Source organism: Malaclemys terrapin, chromosome 6 (assembly GCF_027887155.1).
Source record: "Malaclemys terrapin pileata isolate rMalTer1 chromosome 6, rMalTer1.hap1, whole genome shotgun sequence".
Lineage (NCBI taxonomy): Eukaryota > Metazoa > Chordata > Testudines > Emydidae > Malaclemys > Malaclemys terrapin.
Window position 1 is genome coordinate 41,893,602 of NC_071510.1, and position 19,982 is coordinate 41,913,583.

At 41.4% G+C, this 19,982-nt stretch overlaps 1 protein-coding gene across 4 annotated transcripts in view; it reads right to left on the reverse strand.

The window, feature by feature from the left end:
- RFX3 (regulatory factor X3) overlaps positions 1-19,982 on the reverse strand; it is a 230,499-nt gene that overhangs the window by 82,847 nt on the left and 127,670 nt on the right. For 3 of the 4 annotated variants that reach the window (XR_008445484.1, XM_054032733.1, XM_054032732.1), the window contains exons 3-4: positions 14,143-14,240; positions 1,095-1,353 (exon numbers count right to left, since the gene is read on the reverse strand). Coding sequence is in view for 2 of the 4 variants with exons in the window: in XM_054032733.1 (XP_053888708.1) it covers positions 1,095-1,353; positions 14,143-14,240 (357 nt within the window). In the remaining 2 variants the exon portion in view is untranslated. Of the gene's footprint in view, positions 1-1,094; positions 1,354-14,142; positions 14,241-19,982 lie in introns of those variants that run through there. The other variant, XM_054032735.1, reaches the window with a different exon arrangement.

Here is a 19,982-nt window from a genome sequence, read left to right on the forward strand (position 1 = left end):
GCAATTGTTATTTTACAAGATCATTTGCATTATCTGATGCCACAGTAATGGGCTCAGCATTTCATATGCATACAGCTTCAAATGTTGACATATTAGTTGATTTTTACTGATTTCCTCTATCTCCAAAACTAAAATATCTTAATGTTTTAGTAACTTTTTGTACTAATATATAAATACTATTTAGTCATACTCCATCTCGCTATTCTTCTCCTTAGGACATTTTTCAGTTTGCTCTTTCTACTTCATTTTTCATAATTTCTCTTGTCCTTTAATTTCTAATGTCCATAATCAGGGCAAAATATCCTCAAGGAGTAGGTAAAAAATGTACACTAGGGCTACTCAGCAAGGATACAGTAAATATAAACCAATTTTTCTTAATTAGAATTAAGTTCTTAAAGGAAAGGAACATGTTTGCCTTGTTGTTTGTCTATATATGTTAAGGTTGCCCATCACTGCGGTCACAGAATGCTTCTTGACAGCTATATTTAATACACCTAGTACAATGAGGCTCTGATCCTCATGGGATTGGGGTCTTTGGGAGTTACCAGAAATATTAAATAATAATTGGGAATTACCAGAAATAATAATAAATAATTAACAACAAGCAGAACAATACTAAAAGTTAATATAATGGAACTATTCAGAACTAGTGGTGACTATTTTGAGATCTGATACAAAATAAATACCGAAACTGGATTTAAAAAATGCAATGAATGCAAAGAAGTTACATATATCTGTAGGGTTAAGATATTAGTTATAAAATTCAATTATATAAACAAAGTGGTCCTAGCAAGGTAATGTTTTGTTTCTTTTTCAGAAAGTAGGAAAACACATGTCCAACAATTTAAGGACCTGATCCTGCAAATACTCAAGCATGCACACAACTTTATGCACATGAACAGCCCAATGAACTAAATGGAGTTCTTCATATGCACAAATTTAAGAGTATTTATAAGTATTTGCAAGATGGGGGCCAAAATTACTTATTTTTTCAAACACATTATTTCGGTTACAGGAAACATACATAATCATAAGAGAGCACAACAGGGACCAGGAAACTTGCTCTAAAAATTCATGTAGTTCTGAATACTTACTGTAGCTGGGGAGGCCCGCATTGTATGAGTCACTGAATGAGCAGAATTTTCCATTGAATTGCCAATCAGATAGGTCCCTCCAGAGCTGCTAATGAGTTGTCCTCCTGTGACACCCATTTGAATCCCTCCAGAGCCCACCATACTATGAGATGAGACCACTGTTGTCACTTGTGCAGAACCTCCTTGCGTATCAAAGTAATTCCCCCCGGTGTTTTGGCTATACATCTGGGTTTCTGTGTAAGGGTAAGTTGTTGTTCGGCTTTAGGAAAAGAAAAAAAAAAGGTATTTATTTGTCTTCTTTATTGGGTGAGTGCGATATTATCACTGTGGAAATGAGTATACAATAGTTGCAATCAAATTAAATAAGACTAGTGCACAACCCATGCCCCCACTGACAATAACATTTTGCAATGTCTAAGCATTGAGTAATTGACTTCCATGACTAAGTATTGAAATAAGTATTTCCCCCCCATATGGATCATCAGGTGGGCTTGAACTCTGACCTTTCAGATCCTCAGCATAGACAGGGCCCTGTGTATTTGGAAATTTTAATTTTTGTCCATAGAATTTGCTGCAGAATTCACCGCTTTGTTGAAGGATTGTGTCCCAGAATCTGATTTTCAATTGCGTTTCTAGACGTTATTATTGCAAAGAAAATCTCAAAAATGTGAATTGAGTTTAAACCCAATGCAGTGTCATCTGTCTGCATCTGCAGAGAACATGAAGCAGTAGCTCTGGGAAGTGTGACCTGCCCCAATCATCTTAATCAGAGCCACTTTGAAATTCTGTGGCTGAGCAATTTGGCATTTTCCCAAGTTGCCATGGAATTCAGCTTTTTTGTCACAGAATTCACCATTTCCCTGCAGCTGTGCACCTCATATTTTTCGTTCTCTGTGTCCTTACTAGGATTGCCAGGCGTCTGATTTTTGACCGGAACGCACAGGTGAAAAGGGACCCTGGCGGCTCCGGTTGGCACTGCTGACCAGGCCGTTAAAAGTCCAGTCGGTGGTGCAGCAGGGGCTCCCTACCTGCCCTGGCTCCGTGTGGCTCCCAGAAGCAGCCACCAGGCCCCTGCGGCCTCTAGGCACATGGGCGGCCAGGAGAGCTCTGCACCCTGCCCCCGCCCCAAGCACTGGCTCCCATTGGGAGCTGCGGGGGTGGCGCCTGCAGGCGCAAGGGCAGCATGCGGCACCTCCCTGGCCACCCATGCACCTAGGGGCCGCAGGGAGCTGGCAGCCACTTCCTGGGAGCAGCGGTAAGCGATGCTGGGACCCCGCAGCCCCTCCAGCACCCCAAACCCCTGTCCCAGTCCTGAGCCCCCTGCTGCACCTGAAACCCCTCAGCCCCAACCCCCAGCCAGAGCCCACACCCCTCTCCGCACTCCAAACCCCTCGGCCCCAGCCCGGAGCCCCCTCCTGCACACCAAACACCTCATCCCCAGTCCCACCCCAGAGCCCGCACCCCCCCTGCACCCCAACCCTGCCCCAGCCCAAAGCTCTGTCCTACACCCTTAACATCTCATTTCTGGCCCCATCCAGAGTCCACACCCCCAATCCAGAGCCCATAACCCCCCTCATTCCAACCCTCTACCCCAGCCCGAACTTCCCTCTCATACCCCAACCCCTCATCCCTGCCCCAACCAGAGCCCTCATCCCCCCCCCGCACCCCAAACCCCTGCCCCAGCCCAGTGAAACTGAGCGAGGGTGGGATAGAGTGTGCAACGGAGGGAGGGGAGATGGAGCGAGTGGGGAGCGGGACCCCGGAAAAGGAGCAGGGGAAGGGGCGGGGCCTCGGAGAAGGGGCAGGGAAGGGGGTGGGGCAGGGGTGTTCAGTTTTGTGCAATTAGAAAGTTGGCAACCCTAGTCCCAGTTGTGCCAGATCTATCCGGCTGCTGCCTCCTGCCCTCCAGCTTTCTCCAGAAGGGTGAATTAATTGGATGACAGTGTATGCTGCCTACATTAAACCATGAAACCAGACACCACAGCATAAGGGCATCCAAAATTACTATCCTTCTGGACAACAAGGCCTGGGCAAGACTTTCTATGCACTTTGTCAACAGTACTCTATAATTATTCAGAAGAGTCCACGTGGATAAGACAGAACGCTCCCCTTTCCTCTCAAGGGGTTGAGCATTCTGATTAACAAAACAGTCTAAGAGACTGGAACCAGAAATAGATCCCAGGTCAGCTGCTGAGCAGTGCATTACAGGCCATGACAGTACATTATTCTTTTAAAAAAAAAAACAATAAAGACTTACATTTGATTTATTAACAAATCAGCAGAGCAACGGCTCAGTGATAATTTATCCTTCTCTAGATTCTACAATCTATTAGCTTTTAAACAATGGCAGAATCACAGAATACATGAGGCCATGATAATAGCACAGACCAGAACTTGTTAGTTTCAATTACCTTTACACTGTGGCCATCATGAACTCCCTCGGGATTCTCCCTTGTCGTTCAGAGCCACTTTAGAAGCTATGAAGCTTCACTTTCAAATTTTTTAATGCTTTTAAATCCTGGTGCTATACTATTATTGTCATGAGAGGGTGGAGCTTCTAAAGTAGCTTTTAACATTGTTTTTTAAATGATTCCAACCTCCTTTGTAAAGTCTATTGAGATCTATACATGAAAAGCGCTACATAAGAACTAGGAATTATTAATTATTATTATTATTTCAAAAGTTTAAAAACAGCCATGAGAATTCACCACCAATCTAAGAAGCCTGCACATCATACGGAAAACAAACAGACAAAAAAAAACCGTGAAAAAATATTTGGTGGGGAAGGAGTTCCTGGATGTGCGTTCTACTCTTTAATAACACCTCTTCTTGAGAGCTGGAAGCATTCAATCTTGTGCATCACCAGGCATGCCAGTTCTGTGCATGCCCTGTTATATTTTACTGTTTATGTACCATTTTCCTCTAGAATTTTTCAAAAAAAATTAATACTAGTAGAAATAAAACTTCAGGGGATAAAAAGATGTTGTTTTACAGAATGACTGAGTTTGTAGCACGTCAAAACAGAAAGCAGATATCCAATTGTGAATTCAGTAAATCTAGGAACTACTGTAATACTATTACTGAAATAAATTCAAAGTTGCACAGCTGAATTTCTAACAACTGACTATGGGCACCTACATACTGTTACTACGCTTATTTAAAAAAAATTCTTCAATTTCTACTGTAATGCTTTTTTGGGAAAATGTATATAATAATCACGAATAAATGCACTGATACAGAAAGGGTAAATCTTGTTATTGTTCTCCCTTAAGTTTAGACTGCGTGTATGCGCACAGAGAGAGTGATTTATTTCCAGCAGACTCTATTATTAGGTTTTATGTAAATGTCAAGACTCTGATCTGTTGACTTCTATAAATTAGTGCTCCTGCCATCCCATCATGCCTTAGCCAGTACCCTAACTCTACGTGACCCTGAATTTTCTTTGAACTACTAATTCAGTAGGTGATCACCATCTTGTATTTATGTTTGTATGCAGGGGTTGTTTTTAGTTTTAGAGTTTACTTATATTGTCTTCTTCAAAAATATTTTTTCCTCTGCAATGAATTTTCTTCCTGTTATGTCATGTTTTACTTAAAAAAAGAAGAAGAAGAAGAAAAAAAGTCAGCCATCTAATTAGACAGTTTTGAAGCTGGTTAAGAATCTGAACTTGAGAATGTGCACTCAAGTTGAGCCTTACCCTTTTTTTTTTTTGTTTGAACCTTTATATAAAAATTAGAAATATTTGCACATATTACAGTGACCGTAAAGGGGTAGTACACAATACTTCTGTGTTTAAAATGAGGAAAATGACTTTCTTTGCAATCCTATTAATTTTTCTGTAGTTCTATTCCACATAAGAAATAAAGGTGCATAAATATAAAACTCAGAATTACTCATCAGACTTTTTTGTGGACTATCCAGTCTGAGCAGGCAGAAATGTTTGTCAGAAGTTACACTTACATTTTTGAAATGTAGGTTAGCCTTACACAGTACATAAACATTTCTGAAGGGACTTTTCATTGAGCTATATAGTATGGTGGATGTAAATAAAAATATGGATAGTTCCAAATAATGAATAAGGAGCTGTGGACCTAGGATTGTGCATGGAGCTGGTAACCCCATCACATAAAACAAATATAGTACAGAAATGAACACCAGCAGCCATATTTGTGTGTCACAGGCTCCAAAAAGACATCAGCTTCATGGGAAGAATATGATAGGCATTGGTCAAAGCCAGATGGATGCCTATATCCTGAAAAGCACCTTGGGTCAAAATCAGATCAGTGATGAAAATCAGATTTTGGAATGTCAGACTAATATATGAAACTACTAAAGCTGCTAAAAAAAGTAAGAAAAAAAAAGGACAGATATCATCTTGATGTCCTTGTTATCAGTGACCGTAGGTGGACAAGTTCAAATAAATTATATTTCAGAGAAACAAATAAGATCATAATCTACTGTAGGAAAGCAGATGATAGCCATGAAGCTGGCATAGAAATTCTAAAGTTGAAAAAAACTGAGCAGGCCCTAAGTGAGTGGGAATCATTAAATTAAGGAGTTATTGGAACTTGTTTTCAGACTAGATTCTTCAAATTAACAGTCATACAATGTTATGCACCAAACCAGGAAAAGTCTGGAAAAGAAAAAAATTGCTTTTTATGATTTTTTTATAGGATGTGTTAACCAAAGTTCTCAAATATTATATCATAGTGACTATGCATGATTTTAATGTAAAGGTTGGAAGTAACAATAATTGGTTGGATAAAGTTCTGGGCAAGTGTGGCAGGGATTTGGACATGAATCAAAATGGTGAACAACTAGTAGAAAGTTGCAGTGTGAATCACCTAGTGATAAGTGGAGCAACACTACCTTCCCACATAATGAAATCCATAAAGTGACATGGAACTCCCCCAATGGTACTACAAAGAACCAGATACATTGCTTCTGAATTTCAGGGAAGTTTTGCAGCTCACTGGCAGATGTACATGCATACAGGGGAACAGACATGGGAAGTGTCCATAATCTATGTATCACTAAATTGAAGATCAAGTTAAAGAAGATGAAGAAGGTTAAAAAAAAGGCCATGAATCAAGAGTGCAAAATTAGAAGATCCAGACACAAAAGTGCTTTTCAGCTTGAACTGAAGAACCAGTTCAGTGTTCTCATGGAGTCAAACTGAAGAAAACAAAGACACTGATACTATGTGGGAAGATATCAGAGAATGCTATCTAGAAAGTGCAAAGACAGTCTTAACAGCAATGAAATTTAAAAGGTATGGATGGTCTAGTGATGCACTTGGGAAACAGTGGAAAAAAGAAGTGTAAAGCAAAAACTTACAAATGCTAAAACAAGAAGAGACAAGCAAGTAGCAAGAAGAATACAGAGCTCTAGACAGAAAGATAAAAAGGAGTGCTAGAAGAGATAAAAAGGCATTTATTGATAGAATCTGTCAAGAGGCTGAAGATGCCAGCCAAAGATGAATTTACTACTTTGTATAAAACAACCAAACACTAATAGGAAACTCTAGCAGTATTGGAGGCCCTATTAAAGATACAAATGGAAAGACTCTTAAGTACAGAACAAGAACAAAGGAAAAGATGAGCAGAACATTTTCAGGATGTTTTAAATAGACCAAGTCCAAGTGACCTATTAGAAATACATAATGAAGACCTACCACCAGAGCTTGATATTGATTTAGAAGACATTACAATTGAATAAGTTAGAAAAGCCATCAGTAAACTTAAAAATGGGAAAATAGCTGGAGAGAATAACATTACCAGAGAGATGCTTAAAGAAAGTTATGAAACAGCCCAATGGAAGAGGGGCCTTATTGTAAAATTGCCAAAGAAATGCGACTTTACCAACTACAATAACTGGGGAGAAATTATATTACTTTCAGTGTCTAGGAAAATCATGTGCAACATCATCCTGGAACATTTTAAGAAACATATAGATCTCCAACTTATAGAAGAACAAGCAGGTTTTAGACCACTGAGATAATGTGCAGCCCATACTGTTGTTCTCAGACATATTACAGAACAAAGTGTAGAATGGCAAGCCCCTCTTGTGATAAATTTTATAAATTTCCAGAAGGTTTCTGACAGTGTACACAGAGACAGTCTTTGGAAAATTATGGCATACGAGGGAATACAGGCAAAAATGATTAAAATCGCAGACCTATATGATAATCTTGAAAGTGTAGTCAATGATGGTGACAAAAATCAATCAATGCTCTGTAGTGACAACAACTGGAGTAAGGCAAAGCTATATTATGTCCCCACTATTGTTTGCATTGGTCACTGACTATGTCATAAGGAAAGTAACCACAGAAGATAAGCAGCAAATTTTATGGACAAATTATAAAGCACAATTTGACTTTGCTTTTGACAATGACATTGTCCTGATTAGTCAACATATCATTTAATGGAAGAAAAGACCCAGCTTTTGGCACAGACAACAAAACAAGTTAGCTTGTTCATCAGCAAGGGAATGACAAAAATATATGGCCATCGAACACCCCAAAAGCAACCATCAAAGTAGATGGAGAAAACAACGAAGAAACACCAGAAGTAAGTTATTTTACCTGAGATGTGCAGTGATGGTGACACTATGCCATATATCAAGCAATGAATATCAAAAGCAGCACAACTTACATACATTTGAAAAGATTTGGAAAAGTAGCATGATTGGCACTAACACAAAATATGAATTTTTAGCACTGGCATCATGTCTGTCTTCATTCATGAAGCAGTGTCATGGAAATCTACAATAAAAATTGATAAGAAGATCAACCCATTCCAAAGTTAATGCCTGCAAAAGATTTTCAGAATTCACTGGGAAGAGGAGTTTCTTGCAACATCAGAAATTCTAAGAAGAGCAGACCAATCTGAAGCATTAAACATGGTATGAAGAGGAAGATGGACCTTTTCAGGACACACTTTAAGGATGCCACCAACACAATTTCCACATCAAATGATAATATGGAGACAACATGAACAGAGAAAAAGAGGGTGACGTAGAGAAAAATTATGCAGAACAACAGAGCAAGAAGCCAAATCCATTAACGTGACACCCAGAAGCCTGAATAGACCAGCACAAGACTGAAATAAATGGCAGAAACTAGTGGGTGCCTTATGCACCAGAGGGTATGAGAGGATATAGAAAATAAAGACGACAAATATAAATTTACATTTAAGATGTTCTAGTAGTATACTGGGGAAAGCTAATTTTCTACAATTACTATAGACACTCTCTAATGTGTCTAATATAAATGTTATGTTAATGTGCACAGGTGGTAATTCACCTGCAAAAGAGTCAAGAAATTCAAAGTTATGGCTCCCATAGCAACTGTATCACAACTTTCTTTTACATTTTGGCATGAATCCCATGAGTCCCATGTCCCAGCATAAAGCCTGAACAAACAGGTTTTATGCAGGGCGCTCCTTGGGAGGTACAATGAACAGAATCCTTCATTCCCAAGATATGGACAGGAAATAGTGAAGTTCATGGGCTGCAATAGCCTCCATAGCCCCACCATATGCAAAGTATAGCCAGCAGATCCACACAGACAGAGGTCCCCCATTCTTGCTGGTAGAGAGCAACATTCTCAAACACACAAGAGGTGGCGATTTCTCCAGCATAGACTCTCTAAGCTATTGGAAGAGAAACAGATCACATGGCTTGAGGTTGGATAGACTAATAGAATGTCATTGCTTCCAACTATCAAATTTCTCTTTAACTAAAGAAAACGCATAAAAGTCTAAAGAAAGGGTAGAAGGCCAGGATCAGTTTGATCAGAGAACAAAAATTACAGGTAAGTATTTGCTTTTCTCCAGAAGTTAATTATGGTAAATCCACTCCATGTATATTCTATATAGAGAATAATTACATAAAATATATCTGCAACAAGAATAACTATATAAGAGAAAACTTACACTAAAACAGGGTTGCATAATAATACATGTAGAAATTCCGTTGTGACATTAAAGAATAATGTTGACAAACCATACAGCCTACATATTACTGATGACACAGACACTTCCAAAATGTGTTAAGAAGTGAAAATAAATATGTAAGCATAAACAGCAATACAGTTTTTGTACAAGCACTGCAGAATCCAGTATTCAAACCAATATTCCTTACTCATGGAAAGATAAATGTTTTAAAGTCCACCAGACACATAGCATTTAAGAAAACTTTGGACTCGTGAAAATTGAGTAATTAAAAAAAAGTTCCCCTGTTTTGAAGCCCATGTTCTCTGAGGACTCTTAATGCAGGGAAGAAGGATGGGTTGGGGGGACCCACACTGACTACAATATCTCAAAGAAACACGGTTTCTATAGATTAACTAACCATTCTTTCTTTGTGTATGTGTCATCATGGATTCCACTGTAGATGGCTGACACAGAGCATCCTCTTCAGGATGGCAGGCATGAAGAGCACCAGATGCATTAGTCAAACAAGGATGGGAGTACTGCTCTCCTGAATCTGGTATTGGATCTCCAGCCAAGTGCAGTGCACAGTGCTTTACAAATGTGAGCAGACTGCTCCACCTAGCAGCCTGGCAGAGTTCAGATACTGGAACATTTCTGAAACAGGCCAAGGATGTTGCTTGAGCTCTGGTAGAGTAAGCCTTAATAGTGGGGGAGGTATATTTGACAGCTGGCAGCAGAGATCAGACACAGTCTAAGTTCCGACTTGCTGCCACAGGTGGTAAGAGGGAATTGTGGGAGAATTGTGGCTGCTGTGCCCTTTATGTTCTTGTACGGGAGCACAAGGAAGCACAGGACATTGCTACTGAAAAAAATTCCAAGGAAGAAGGTGGTGATTGCTGGTGCAGTAGGGCTGGATACTATCTGGAAGGGGAAATCGGAGAAATACAGTGCCAATCTCTCCTAGACTCCGATGCCCAGGTAACCATTGCACATACCACTGCGACTGAGAGGAGAGAGAATTAGCTGTCAGGGTGGATAACAGAGTAATGCTTCGAGTTCTGGGAATGTGGCACACAGTCATCAACCTCCAGGCTTTACAACTAACTTGTGAATTCCTCTTGGTAAAAGATGGCACTCAGTATGCCTGATTGGGACTGACTTCCTGAAGAAATACCACACTACTGTGAATTTCACCAGCTGTTCCCATTCTCTGTTGGGAAGGTGATTTTCCCTGTTCACTACAGATGGCCATGTGGAAGTGCATGGAGCGGTGGTGGAAAAAAATCTGATGGAGCCTCTAAAATTGAGATGATTATCCCAGGCAGATCAAAGGGTTGGTGCCAAGATGATGAAGGTAGTCTGATTGAGCCCTAACCTTCAAATAGGCTGGAGCTCCTCACTGGACACTCGATTGGTAGAAGCTGATGTGGCAGATCCTGGTGTGGGTAGCCAATGTGTCAACAAAGCCACTGGTCGTTTATCAGAGTATGGTGATTGGCACACTGGAGAGGGGCGTGCTGGTCCTGCAGGAAGATCACAAAACCAAGAACCCAGCTGATGTGAGGAAGCTGAAACCGGACCGGGACAAGGCAACAAAGGGCTAGGAAGAAAGGCCCAGTGAGGTGCAGAAAAGTTAGGGCTTGAGTTCAAGTTTAAACAACACAGTCTGAAGCTTGAACAGATGTGAACAGTACAGGAAGTTTTGTTAGAATATGCAATTATATTTAGTCATGGTGACCCACCATCTGGGATGCTCTGGGTTAATAAAGTATTAGATCAGTTCTGGGAATGCCAGACCTATCAAACAAACATGTGGAAGGATCCCCATCCATTTTTAGCAGGAGTTCAAGCAATGGCTCGCAAGAAATGGAGGAGAGTGGGCTCATTAGGCCCTCTGTGAGCCTGTGGGCTGCTCCCGTGATGTTGGTGTAGAAGAAACATGGAGGTGTGTGGGTCTGTAAGGATTATCAGAGACTGAATGATGCAACTATTAAAGATGCCTATCCCTTGCTCCACACTGACAACACATTGGATCGCCTGGTTAAAGACTGATGGTTCTCCACCCTTGACCTGGGTATTGGCCAATGTAGGTGTATCCAGAAGATAACGCTAAAACAGCATTGTGCACCAAGCAGGGACTTATTGAGCTCAACATGCTGCCATTTGGTCTGTGTAATGTGCTAGGTACATTCCAGAGGCTCATGGATATCGTGTCAGCGGACTTGCAGAGAACATACTACCAAATGTACCAGGATGAGATCACTGTGATAGGCCGAACTTTGGAAGAACATTTGCAGAAACTGAAATCAGTACTCAAGAAGTTGAAAGGGTCAAGCTGAAAGTTAAGGCCACTAAGTGTCAGCTTTTTCTTTAGCGAGGTGACATATTTGGGGCACATGATCTCTATGGAGGGAGCAGGCCCAGATCCAGAGAAGGTGGATATGTCAGAGCATGGCCTGTATCTTGGTATGTAACCGAAGTGCACAGTTTCCTAGGTTTGGCCTCCTACTACAAAAGATCTACAGCAGATTTTGCTGTCTTGGCCAGCCTCTTATACAAAATCCCCACCAGATTTGAAGTTCTTTGGAAATGTGGAAGACAACTGGAGAAGATTTAAACAATGTGTGGCACTATATCTGCAAAAAGGGAATAGCAGGTTGGATATCACTGGATTCCATTTCACTGCCACAGATGGTAAGAGGGAACTATGGAAAGGACATGGCTGGTCTAACTTTTATGCCCTCACATGGGAGCACAAGGAGGCACAGGGTACATGAACCGTCCCAAGGGACGCTGCTAGTCAAAAGACTACAATCTCATGAGCACGGGACGCATCCACAACTACACTGGGATTTACACTGACATAAAGAAGAATCTTGGGTTCCATTCCAGGCTCCAGAGGAGAATGTGCTTTAACAGGCAGACTCTTCTGCCCATTTCCCCAAGCATGACCCCTTCTGCCCCATCCCCTCCAAACTGTCCCTGTTCCAGTCCTGTTTCTTCCCCACCCCTGGCTCCTTATCCAGTCCCATTACCCTTACCTATCCAGTCCCAGTCTCCACTGCTCAAGCTTCTCATTCCAGTCCCAGTCTCCTTGCCCATCCATTTCCAGTTCCTCCCTACCCCCAACTCCTTGTCCCCAGTCTCTTTGCCCAGCTAGGCCCAGACCTCCCTGTCCCCCATGGCTCATCTGAACTGCCTCCGTCCTGGCCTCTAGTGGTTCATCCATGCTCCCTGTGCCCACTGGCTCCAAATGGCAATCTCTTTCCCCAGGCTGCTCATCTAACCTTGGTGCCTCCCCCCAGTCCCTTGTCTCAGTCTCACTGCCCAGTCAATCCCAATCAGGTCCCCTAGCTCTTCATCCGATCTTTCTCCTCGCTGTCTACTGGCTCCCAGTCCCTCTCTCCCCCAGCTCCAGTAGTCTTGCCCAGCCAGTCCCACTCTTTGGCTCAGCCAGTCCCAGTCTCTCCTGGACCCCAGTCCCAGCCTCCTTGCTCAGCCAGTCCCAGTTTCCCTCTCTCCCACAGCCAGCTTGCAGACCCAGTTTCCACCCCACAGGCTCCTTTTCCCAATCTACTCTCACTGCCACGCCTCCTCAAGGCTGGCTTTTCTTCCCTCTGCATTCAAATCAGGCAGCTTCTTCATCCATGCTGCTTGAGCCCAGGAAGACAGTCACTGAGAGCAGCGGAGAAAGAGACTCTTTGCTCTCAGTTCTGGTCTCACATATAGCATACCCTGTAGCAGTCCACAACAGCAATTGCAGGGGGAGTTCTGTTCAGCCATGGGTTGCAGCATGACCACTGAAGACAGAATCTTTGGGAAATGTAGCTACTAAAATCTAAGATATCTCTTCTGAGCATGTGTGAAATTCAATTTTTCAAAGGATTATAACTTGGCCAAATTTTGGCAGATGTTCACTGGCATGGCAAAAGGCAAATCCCTGAGACAAAGGCTGCCCCTGCGAAATTTCAAGTCTGTGTTCCAAAGAATGGGGGCATTAGGGCATTTCAAAAGAAAGATAGCCAGAATTTTTTCAGATGGACAAAACAAAGTATAATAGCTGAACTGTTCTACTTGAAACTTTTCAGACTAATTTGGCCCAAGGCAGACACCCAACACATAAAATTCCAGCCCAAACAGTTAAAGTTTGGCAAACTGATAAGAAACTGAAAATAGGGCCTTATAATTGGAAGAGTTGGGCAATCTTAATAACAGGCAGTGCTACCAGCCCTACCTAGAATAGAATAGTTAGTTGAGTAGTATGTGCAAGAGAGAAGGAAAACAAGCAGCAAGGCAGTATGTGCACTGGGAGAAGGGAGTAGGCATAGGAAGAGAGGAAGACCAAGTTGTGCTGGAAGGTACTGAAAGAGTTAACTTCAGAAGAGTCGCTATACCTGGAAGTAAAGCTGATTCTGCTGTGTCACTTCTGGATTATCAATAAATAAATCTTTGCTGATACCACACATGCTTCTGTGTGTTCTTTGCTCCTAAATGCACTCACACCACAACACAGATGGAAGAGAAAGATAACTGGAGAAGGGGACCATGTAGAGCTAACTGAGACAATGTGACTCTTATTTCCCTCCTGCAAGGGAAAGGACACATCTCATTAAACACAGTAAAAACATATCACTTCTTTTCCACAAGTAATTGTTGTAGTTGCCACAGGTAGATAGTGCAATTGCAAGTAGGATTATAATTGGAAGGGGACGTGGCCCATAACATGAGTCTTTTTTTACGATATGGTCACTTTATTGCAAAGTTAGATAACCCTTTCTATGGCTAGGATTTAAACTTACCCATAAAACTAAAGGTTAAAAAATATGACAGAATACTATAGATGTAATTGTTAAGTAGGTCCAACTAAAACAGTTGCAGAAATATACCTGTATTAATTTTAAGGCAAAAGTTCTATCAAAAAATATTTAAATGATGTGAATTCATCTCCTATTTTCTCCCAAGAATTATTTCAAGTGACACTATAAGGAACAAGCTTTTAACCACTGACAGTTTCTCTCATCCACTTAAAAAACTGAAACCAGTAAGATGTCATTAGAGATGTGTATTTAACCACACATCCTGCCAAGTATGGAAATTCCAATTAATAAACTTACATTGCTCCATTTGTGTAGACCGTGTCACTTCCCTCCACATACTGCACCTGTGCTGGGTAGACATGCTGTACCTGCTGCACGGTCTGCACCTGCTGTACCTGTAAAAACAAAACAAAGACAAAAAACCACCAGGCAGTTTATGGGACATGGTATTTTGCAAAAAGAATGTCCAGTGCTAAATGGTTCTAATGGTTACTAAGCAATAGGAAATAGTTGGGGCACATGTCTGTTCTAACAGTTATTAAACAATAGAGAATGTGACATCTGTGGGATAGGACTGCAATTACCACATTATAGTACTGACATCTCAGAGCCACACTCTTGGGAGTGCATGTACTCTCAGTTCCAAAGTCGGAACCACCTGGAAAACAGTGGACCACATATTTGCTCCTTCACAACAACAGCCTCCTGGAACTCACTCCAGTTCCCTTCTATTTAAATCATAATCTACTCTCAAGAGAACTAGGGAAGGTGGATGAGAAGTGTGGATCGATGCTGTTCATCTATTCTAAGAATTACATTTCCTAGGTAAGTAAGTTTCCTCTGGCCTTGTCTACCCTAGATTTTTGCTCCAGTGCAGCTACTGGTATAAATCCCTAGTATAGATGTGATGCACTGGTGTAAAAACTGGCTTGCATTAGTGTGATATACCTGAGTTTCTAATTGAGGTAAGCTGCATCCATGTGCATCACTTTTTACGTGAATGCTGTTGAAGTGGTGTAACTATATCAAAACCCCCAGTACAGATAAAGCCTTTCTCTGAGTATTGAAAACAGAGTTTCCCCACTTAAACCCACCTTTGCACTCCACTGCCCCAGGTGTCACCTACTTCAGTAGGCTCAGAACACAATTCCACCCTATATCTGAAAGCCAAGTCAAAAAAGTAATGTTGCATAAATTTATGAATTGAACTTCAGATAGCAACCTTCCCTATCTCAGTGACAGAAATATTTCTTAGACATGCTGTTGTCAGGCAGCCTTGGACCTGGTAGAATATGCCTTAAGGCCTCCCAACACTCCAATCCCCCTCTAGCATGGTTCTCATTTCATTCTGTGGCTCATCAGGAAGGACTCTTTGAGAACTTCTCAATTAGAACATTTCTATCATCCTGACTACCTCTGCAAAATTCTGACTATAACAGATTTTTTCTACTCTCTTTTCTGGTACTGACTCATTCATTTAGAAAAGAGATTTTGTGACAGATTTATAGAAACTCTTCCCCATATGGACTATAAAGCCTAGATTCTGAAAACAATCCCAAACTTTAATACTGCTGCTAAAGTTTGATAGAAAAATGGAGGTTTTTGACATGACCCTTTTTGAAGGTTAGATTAATTAGTGCTTACCACCAGAAGTTTTGTGAAATATTTCCTTTGTGAACCATTTATACAAAGACAGTACTGCTCTTGCACAGCCTGTTCTTTTGGAAAGAGTACCTGACCTGTTATTTTTCCAAAAATCTTAATCAAGTGGTAAAGATGATTTCTTAACAGTACGACAAGACAAGGCTACATACGTTTACTCTCCAACTAATCTCTGGCCTTATAAAAGGGAGACTCAGTAAAGAAGTGAAATGATGAGACCACTATTTAATCCAAGAAAGATCATCTTGTTACTTGACTTCAAAGCAGATTTTGTGCATGAAAAGAGGTCATACAAATTATTGCATCACACAAAAATCTCTGTTCAAGAGTAATCAAACCTAGTGATGTTTTCATCCTCCTTGAATGCCTGTGCCCTCTGTCTTATCCTAAATTGTTAACCCAAATCATAATTGCTCTACAAGCATTGGTGGAATCTGATCCAAAGCCCATTGAAGTCTATGAGAGTAATTTCAACCAGCTTTGAGTCAGTCCTGAAAGCACACTTTTCAACCTTCAAACGTGCCAATATGTTTCATAAGCCATCAAAATTTGCAAAAAGGCTGAAATGTGGAACGTGTGTTTTGTTGTGTTTCACATGATAAGTGACAGAAGATTATAATAGTTTTGATGAATAAAGTCTGGTTTTAAGGATTTTTTTTCTCCCTGTGTGAATCATATAAACAAGTTCTGTAATCTGAGATTTAAGGAGAGAGACAAGTTCCATAGTTTCATCCATATTTTAAATAAAAAAAATTGTAGAAGGATAAATAGTTAGGACTTTAAAAAAAATTTATACATTCTTGCACTCCTACAGCTTGTTTATTAATTCAATATGCTGAAGCATAAAAATCCTTGCAGCAGTATGAATAAAAAGCAACAGATAATGCTCCACCTACTCAGCCACCTTGCCAGAGAGCATGCTTCAGAGTAAAGGTGGGAGGATGTATGTTGACTAGGGTTACCATATTTCAGCAAGTAAAAAAGAGGATGGGAGGAGCCCTGCCCTAGCCCTGCCCTGCCCTAGCCCTGCCCCTCCCACTTCCCCCTCCCCAGAACCCCCAACCCTCCCCCCACTCCTTGTCCCCTGACTGCCCCCTCCTGGGACCCCTGCTCATAACTGCCCTCCAGAACCCCACCCCCTACCTAAGCCTCCCTGTTCCTTGTCCCCTAATTTCCCCCTCCTAAGACCCCCCACACCCTAACTGCCCCCCAAAACCCTACCCCCTACCTGTACCCTGCCTGCCCAAAACCTTATCCACACCCCCACCAGAAAGCCCCCCCTGAACTCCCGACCCCTCCCCATCTCTTGACTGCCCCTTCCAAAACCTCCCTGCCCCTTCTCCGACCCCCTGGCTCCCTTGTTGTTGGCCTTCGCCTAATGTCTCTGTGAGCTTGCTCAGGAACGGCCTGAGCCGTTCGTCCCGGCACGCTGGGCAGCAGTGAGGGAGGAGCTCCAGACTGCCGGAGGCGATCTGCGAATGCAGGGAGGGAGGGAGTGATCTCTGCTGCAGGGGAGAGGAGGAGGGGCTCTCTCTGGCTGTCGGAGCCCCATGTAAGTGGCACCATCCGGCCGGCTGCCCTGTTAGCCGCGCGTGCTCTGCATGGGGGGTGGGGGGGGGAGTCCGGACATTTACAAATTCCCCCCGGACGCTATTTTTAACTCAAAAAGCCGGACATGTCCGGGGGAATCCGGACTAATGGTAACCCTAATGTTGACTTATTTAAAAAAGGCAATGAAATCCTGTTAAGAGTTTAAAATGTTGTAACTAGAAGGTTCCATGGCAGCTGGAAATGACATCCGGAGTCTGAAAATCAGTTTTTCAGAGTTGTAAGCTCTCAATGAAGCCTTCAGAAAATAAAAAGTTCCTTGCTGAGTCAATATTAGAGACTTCATGCTACTATAGAAAAACAAACACACGCGGTCAATATTAGAGACTACTATAGAAATGAATATGGACTAAGAATATTGCAGTGTATGTTCTTTCTGTGATGCCTACCAAAAGCAATCCAGACTAATGAAGATACTAAGAATGATTCTGAAATCTGAGAAGGGAAAAAAATGTATATCCAGCATTATTTATAGGCATGGCAGTTGATATTTTTTAAACTGTTTATAAATAAGAACATAAGAGCGGCCTTACTGGGTTAGAACAAAGATACATCTAGCCCAGTATCCTGTTTTCCAACAGTGGCCAATGCCAGGTGCCCAGAGGGAATGAACAGAACAGGTAATCATCAAGTGATCCATCCCCTGTCGCTGATTCCCAGCTTCTGGCAAACAGAGGCTAGGGACACCATCCCTGCCCATCCTGGCTAATAGCCATTGATAAATCTATCCTCCATTAACTTATCTAGTTCTTTTTTGAACCCTGTTATAGTCTTGGTCTTCACAACAGTCTCTGGCAAAGAGTTCCAGGTTGTGTGGAAAAAATACTTCCTTTTGTTTGTTTTAAACCTGCTGCCTATGGTGACCCCTAGTTCTTCTCCACACCAGTCATGATTTTATAGATCTCAATCATATCCCCCCTTAGTCGTCTCTTTTCCAAGCAGAAAAGTCCCAGTTTTATTAATTTCTCCTCATACAGCAGCTGTTCCATAATAATTTTTGTTTCCCTTTTCTGAACCTTTTCCAATTCCAATATATCTTTTTTGAGATGGGGTGACCACACCTGCACTCAGTATTCAAGATGTGGGCATACCATGGATTTATATAGAGGCAATATGATATTTTCTGTCTTATTATCTATCCCTTTCTTAATGATTCCCAACATTCTGTTAGCTTTTTTGACTGCCGCTGCACATTGAGTGGATGTTTTCAGAGAACTATCCACAGTGACTCCAAGATCTCTTTCTTCAGTAGTAGTAGCTAATTTAGACCCCATCATTTCATATGTATAGTTGGGATTATGTTTTCCAATGTGCATTATTTTGCATTTATCAGCCTTGAATTTCATCTACCATTTTGTTGCCCAGTCACCCAGTTTATTTTACCCTATTTATTTTATCCTATTTTTCTAATGTTTCCTTCTTAGTGGTTTTAATACAAATATATTTAATTTGAAATTCAAAGTTCCCTGTTGTGCAACATTTCATTTTTATGGTTCAAGACGATTTCTATTTTTGAATTGAATATTTTTATTCGCTTTATTTTTGTTGACAAACATTTACATCCACATACTGTATAAATTAGTGTTCCATTTGTTCCTCTTGGGCAGCATATTTTACTCAAGCATGTAATTTGTTTTGGTATTGTTTTCTTCTGCAAATAATAATAAAAATAATCACTAAAAAGCTACATCAAAATAAGCATTCATTCTGCCTCTCATTCCATTGGGGGCACGCTGATTGCTAACTCCTTCTCCTCTTCCAGTTACTCCAGGTTGGAAACAACCAAACAAGTAGAGTCAAAGAAATCTACTGTTAGACCCTTGTTAACCTCATTTGCTTCCTGTGCCAGTCATTTTATTTCCTGTCTTCTAGCATGGCAGTTCCAACAGTTTCCCTGACTATGCTTCCCCCATCCCTAATAGTACCAGTTTTAGAGCTTGAACACTATCAGAATGTCATAAATGTTTCAGTATCTTGTGTAACTTACGCTTCAATAGCTGGTTGCTCTTACACTGTCACACAGGCAGGGAGACCAATCAGACAGTTTGAGATTTAAAGGGCCTCTGGTGGACACGCTCTCTCAGCCCCCCAGTCTCTGTTCTACCTCACAAGCAAACAGACCACACTGTTAATTTTTTGTTAATCATTTAAATAAAAGTTGTCAGGCAAAAATGACATATAAAACAGAAGAGGAAAGGAAAGAAAAAAAAATTCCAGTGCTATAGTCTTACACTGAAAATGGTGATGAGTTTTTCCTCAGGCCAAATTCTCCTCAATGAATTGGGCCCCTATATCTTTGAGGTGATATCTGCTCTCCTTCACTTTCCATCCCTAAATAGAGAGATGGGTCCTACTCAATCTAAGGCTATGTCTGCACTACACCTCACTGGTGGCAGTGTGTAGGATATATGTAGCTACAGACCACAATGAAAATCCTGCTGTGTCCACACTGTAACTACATGTGTTGGTGAAAGGCTCTGGCAGCAGGGAAAAGCTTCAGTAGCTCCCTACTGCTGGAACCTTTCACTATGGTGAGGAAAGCCTTTGACTGGGGGGAGGGATAGCTCAGTAGTTTGAGCATTGGCCTGCTAAACCCAGGGTTGTGAAATCAATCCTTGAGGGGGCCCACTTAGGAATCTGGGGCAAAATCAGTACTTGGTTCTGCTAGTGAAGGCAGGGGGCTGGACTCAATGACCTCTCAGCGTCCCTTCCAGTTCTATGAGATAGGTCTCTCTCTCTCTCTCTCTCTCTCTCTCTCTATATATATATATATATATAAAAAAATAATTGATATCAGTTCATGATTACATTTTACACATGCTAAACATGGTTTTACACTAGGTCCCAATTTTGATTTATAGAAGTGT